Source organism: Callorhinus ursinus, unplaced genomic scaffold (genome assembly GCF_003265705.2).
Source record: "Callorhinus ursinus isolate GAN/ISIS: 27379988/994484 unplaced genomic scaffold, GSC_fseal_2.0 scaffold5, whole genome shotgun sequence".
Taxonomy (NCBI): Eukaryota; Metazoa; Chordata; class Mammalia; order Carnivora; family Otariidae; genus Callorhinus; species Callorhinus ursinus.
The window spans coordinates 51,061,775-51,067,623 of record NW_027397067.1 but is presented as its reverse complement, the minus strand read 5'-3'; the positions used below and the strand labels follow the sequence as shown (position 1 = coordinate 51,067,623).

The window sequence follows — 5,849 nt, the reverse complement described above, 5'->3', positions numbered from 1 at the left end:
TATGCGCTACACAATAACTATACAATAACATTACAAATGACTTTAATATAAAGTTTTTAAATAAAAAATAACATAACCACAGCTATGAATACTGCTGGTAAAATAAATTAATTTCTTTTTGAAAATGGCACCAATAATACACTTTACTAATGGACTGTAATGGAATTACACCTTAAGTCTTCAACTCAGCCTTAATGAACGATCTCCTGATTGCCCAGATGTAATTCAAACAGCTTTTGTTTTTGTTTTCTGGGGTTGTGTGTGTGTGTGTGTGTGTGTGTGTGTGTGTGTGTGTGTGTGTGTGTGTGTTGTTGTTGTTGTTGTTGTTGTTGTTTTTCCGGACTGGGTAGAACGACATACTAAACACTGGTACCAAAGGTGACTGGTGTTTATTTATGAAGTTATCTCATTTGACATGTTCCGCCGCATGTGATGAGCAATAAAACTTCTTGTGAGTTATAAAGTTTGAGAGGTTGTTGAACTGAATATCACATAGCCGGCAATATTTCCCACTGGTTGGAGCCTGGGTGGCGCCATTCACACCTTTAGCTATACTAGACAACTGTTCGTCTGCGGAAGGGATTCCCGGTGAGACATTCTCGTTCGTGGCTAACGGGTTCTCAGAGATCCAAGAGGGAGATTTGTGGCCATCTTCATGCTGAGGATTCTGGGAAATGTTCTCCTGCTGCGGGTTGGCGGCAGGTCTGTCATCTTGCTTCAGTCCGCCATTAACTATGACCATGCCTCTGTTTTTGGGCAGCAGTGGCAGAGACTCTTTCTTCGGCACAGCACAGCCGTTCGAGGAAGCCTGGCCTTTTGGAGATTCGTTTTCCACGTTTGTGCTTTGCTCTAGGTCAGTGTTATGGACGACAAGAGAACCAGAAATGTAATCACTTGGCTTTATTCCATAATACGGAGAAAGCTGGTCAGCTCCTTTTGCCTTCTTTATTGCTCCGGGGTAAAGGCATTGGGGAAGAAACAAATGTTTGTTTTCTTCTTTTGTGGCAATGAGCTGAGCAGCTTCACTAAAGACTTTCAGGCCTTGCAGGGTGGCTAAGTGGGAGGAAAATAAGTTTCCGTTAGGGGAAGGCTGCTTCAGATTTCCGTTTTTCTCACATTTTATTATGCTTCGTTCATAGCTGACATCGGGGCTGTTTCGTTCGCTTTCTGGGTTCGGAAATACTTTGCTGTCGAGTTGGCCCAGGTCGTTCCGCTGATGTGCTGTGACCGGGCAGAAATTCTGCTTGTGGGCCAGGTAGTTCTCGACTTTATTGAAGCTGATCTTGCACACAGTGCACTCGTGGTAGTCCAGCAGCCTTTTGGGAGACGTGGTCGTCCGCTCTGACTGGGATAAACACTTTTTGCTGAGATCTATGGGCACGTCCATCTCGAGGCAGGAAACGCTGGAATGAGTAGTGTCACATTTGGACACCGGGACACATTTGTTGATCGTTAGAGAAGTTTCCAAGTGCTTTGAGACAATTCCCGGAAAGATATCGCATCTTGGGTGGTAGCACTCTCCTAGCCCTTCCGTGGGTTCTTGAGTGGAGGTACAAGGATTGCTGAGGTTGGCGACGTCAAGAAATCGCTGTTGGACCAGGGGAGGTCTTTGCTCCTGTTCAGGTAGGCACATCTCATACATCTTCCTTCGCTTGCGTGTGCGCATGGTTCTCTGCATGGCAGGCACTTTGTTGGAAGCAGACCTCTTTAGTGGAGGGTCGTGGCGCGTAGCACAATAGTACTGTTTGTGGACCATGTAGGTTTCATGCCGGCTGAAGGTAATGTTGCAAGCTTCACAGGTAGTCTTATTTGGGTCACTTTCCCCATCCACCAGGGGGACACTGGGATTTTTCACATCAACAGGTTTTCCGTTAATTTTATCATCGGTGCAACCAGAGGGGGAGACCTTCTTCGCTTGAGTGGGAAAGTCCTTGTCGTGGCCCTTCCCACTTGGCCCAATTAAATCTAAAACAGCGGAAGAACTGATGCAGGACGTTTGAAGAAGGGGATTCTCAGGATCAGCAGAATGAGCGGCTGGGTTGAGGAGGTTTATGGAGGTTTGACCAGTGTTGGGGCTCACGGCCTCAGGCATCTTCTCTGAAACACCAGGGAACTCTGGAGACTTGGCCATCTGCTGCCATCGGCTGCTGCAATAATGTTTTTTGTGCACTAGGTAATTATCCAAATTATTGAAGGTTATGTTACACTCAAAACAAGTGGCCCCCTTGGGCATCAAGGGGCTGTAAATTACAGGAGGGTAGCTACTACTTCCGTGCCTCAGGCGCCGATGGACCAGTTCAGACATCTTGGCTAAGATCTCCGAAGCTTGGGGGACCATGGTGATGTCCTGGGGGAAAGCAAACTGAGACAGGAAAGGGCCCATGGGGAAAGAAGGCCCAACATTAGGCTGAACCGGAGATGAGGCAAGCCTTGGACTCGAGGGCTCAGACTTTATTTTTGTGTAAGAAAAGCTTTGTTTGTTTGTTGTAGGCTGTACCTCTGGTCTCTGGTTAGTGAGAAAGAGCTGCGTCTTTTTCTCACACTTGTCCAGCTCGGTGTCCGAGCTCGCATCTTTAGTCTGCATGGCCTTTTGGCTCTGGGGGAGTTCGCTCCTGGTCAGCAAGTCTGGAGCTGGCTGTAGGCTATCTTCGGTCCCACTTGGAGAGTGTTCCATGTCACTTTCTCTGGGAAGTTTGCCCCCAGGGACATGGAGCTCCTGGTGCTGCAGTAACTCCCTCTGAGTCGGGAAGCCGAAGTGGCAGTGGTTGCATCGGAAGGCAGCTTGAGTGAGATGCGAGAACAGGTGTTGGTGGAAGCCGATCACGGAATCGGCCGTGTAGCTACAGACGGTGCATTTTAGACTAGCACCAGGGGGGAGGAATTCTTCCATTTTCACTCCTGGAGAGACATACAAAATAAGAATACTGAGAACCACGCGCATTGGCTTTCTAATGATAAAAACCTATACACCGCAGGAATGAATTGAAATCTTTCAGAATCTCGTTTGTGATAGTAGCTTTTTTTCTTGTGACAGCTTTTGTCAGGTGTCATCATAGTAAGAACACCTCATCGCTTCCAGGGCACGTTCAAGTGTGTTATTGGATCACAGTGGGACAGTCTTCACTGTCTCCATCTCCCAGGTCAGGAAACAAATTCAAGGAAATAAGGGAACTGATTATGGCACTAAAGCTATTCGATGACGGAGCCATGGCAAAACCTCAGATTTCATAATTTCTAACCCGAGAACCTTCTCATTACAACACCATGCTCTGCATTGGGAAGAAGCAGGTATACATTAGAGTTGATATTGATAACCTGTGTGCAAATCAGATTAACTCTCAGTGCACTAGATTAGGTATTTATTCAAAAGAATCCGAGCAGGAACCATTTGGTAAAGTAATTAATAACTTCCTAATTTATCTTTGGTACAAATCTAGAATTTTAGGCATTGATTTTGATGAATATGGTTTATCTCTATCCAGGGCTGATATTCAGCTAGTACACTAATACGGTCGTTTAGAACCAACATCCGTGTTGACTGATCCCGGCCTGTTTCTAGTCAGTTATAAAATATTTTGAATATCACCAGTGACTGGTGAGGAAACTTTACTGTGAGGTTGTAATTTATAAGAAATACATATTTGGTCATTCACAGATGTTAAGTCTCTGACGGGGCTTCCTGGCTCAGCTCCCTAAATCCTTGGAATTTCCTGTGATAAGAGCAATGAAAGTATTTTTGTTATGTTAATGAAGTGACTTTTAGAAAGCCCTTAGGTTACCTAAGGGTGGAGCTGGTTGCGTTGAGAACCAACCTTGTAATTAGAGGGTTTGAACTTTTAGCCCCTCCTCCCCAAACTCTGGAGATTGAGTTTAAAATTGCCAACAGTCAATATTTAATCAATCAGGCCTGTGTAATGAAGTCTCCACAAAAACCTGAAAGGACGGGTTCAGAGAGCTTCTCAGTCGGCTTGCGGAAAGTGGCAGCCTGGGAGAGGGCACAGAAGCTCCTCACCACTCCTCACACCGTGCTCTAGGCATGTCTTCCATCTTGCTGTTCCTAAATCACTACCTTTCATAATAAACTGGCAACTTGGTGGATAAATGGGTTCCCTGGATTCTGTGAGCCACTCTAGCAAATTAATTGAACCCCAAGAGGGGGTCTTAGCAACCTCTGATTTACAGCTAGTTGGTCAAAGCATAGGTAACAACCTGGGTTTTCTCCTGGCATCTGAAGTTGGGGCAGGGGGCTGATGCCTTAATCTGGAAAATCTGATGCTGTCTCCAGGTGATCGTGTCAGAATTGAGTTAAACTGTAGGATACCCATTTGGTATCTGGAGGATTGTTTGGTGGTTATGGGGGAATGCTTCCCCCCTATGTATGGGAATTGAGATCTGGACACCTTTACTAAGGTCAACTCTAGTTCCCATTTGTTGGCATATGGCTAAATCAGGCATGGCTCATGCTCTCTGCACTTTAGACTAAACTGAGACCTGCCTTTTACACTTATAAGCTGAAAATATGGTAGAAAAAAACCCAGTCCTATAGCAATAAAAGGGGACGTATTTGTGTCTCCTTTTCTCCTTAACTGATCCAATACTCATTTTTCTATTTAGTTGAAAGATCCCTCTAACTCTCTTTTTGTTTTGTGAATGACTGGCTACTCACTGTCTGACACAACCAACCTGTTTCTGCTTCCTCTGCTTTATCACCTACATAAAGATAGCTCATTTGTAGGGAAAGAGAAGAGAATGACTAGAAAGGAAATTGCCTACTTTTATAGGTTCAAAGACAAAAGCTTGCACTGTACTAGGGCATTGGAGGTTGGAGCTAGTTTTTTGTTTTTTGTTTTTAAACTCAGCACCTATTTCAGTTTTTTTAATTATTCAACTCAAGCAAAAACAGTGAAGGCAGTCACCCAGCAGTACCTTTTAAGTTTTGTATTATGGGTGCTGAAAACTGTGATGCCCAAACCTTGGTTTGTCCTATTCACAAACATTTCTAGAAGTATCTAGAGTTAATATAATTCTGTACATTTGATTAGCTTAAGTTTTTTAAAAATACAGGAATGAATTAGAACACTATGTGATAATACTAACAATAATTGGGCATATAATTCCAAAGTAAAATGGGAACAGTTGCCACTGTGCTGTTAAAGAGTGAGCTTAAAACACACACACACACACAAACTGTTTGTTTTTTTAGCCTAATTTTTCTTAAGGAATTTAAAAATGTAGTACTAAAAGTGGTTTTATGTCACAGAAATCAACTAAGCTGTTGTACATGCTCTGGAAGTCAAGAGCATTTCATAGATTCGTATTTAAAAGTTAATTTCTCTGGCTAAAATTAACATATCAGGAAACGACAGATGTTGGTGGGGATACGGAGAAAGGGGGACCCTCCTACACTGTTGGTGGGAATGCAAGCTGGTGTAACCACTCTGGAAAACAGTATGGAGGTTCCTCAAACAGTTGAAAATAGAGCTACCATATGATCCAGCAATTGCACTACTGGGTATTTACCACAAAGATACAAATGTAGGGATTCGAAGGGATACGTGCACCCCAATGTTTATAGTAGCAATGTCCACAATAGCCAAACTGTGGAAAGAGCCAAGATGTCCATCGACAGATGAATGGATAAAGAAGATGTGGTATATATACACAATGGAATATTATGCAGCCAACAAAAGGAATGAGATCTTGCCATTTGCAACGACGTGGATGGAACCGGAGGGTGTTATGCTGAGTGAAATAAGTCAATCAGAGAAAGACATGTATCACATGACCTCACTGATATGAGGAATTCTTAATCTCAGGAAACAAACTGAGGGTTGCTGGAGTGGGGGGGG

At 43.9% G+C, this 5,849-nt stretch overlaps 1 protein-coding gene across 4 annotated transcripts in view; it reads right to left on the bottom strand.

Annotated features, from left to right (window-relative positions):
• Positions 1 to 286: 286 nt before the first annotated feature.
• ZFPM2 (zinc finger protein, FOG family member 2) overlaps positions 287 to 5,849 on the bottom strand; it is a 443,996-nt gene continuing 438,433 nt past the window's right edge. For all 4 annotated transcript variants that reach the window (XM_073893090.1, XM_073893092.1, XM_073893091.1 and 1 more), the window contains one exon: positions 287 to 2,898. In XM_073893090.1, the coding sequence (XP_073749191.1) occupies positions 407 to 2,898 (2,492 nt within the window). In that variant the 3' untranslated portion in view covers positions 287 to 406. The remainder of the gene's footprint in view (positions 2,899 to 5,849) is intronic.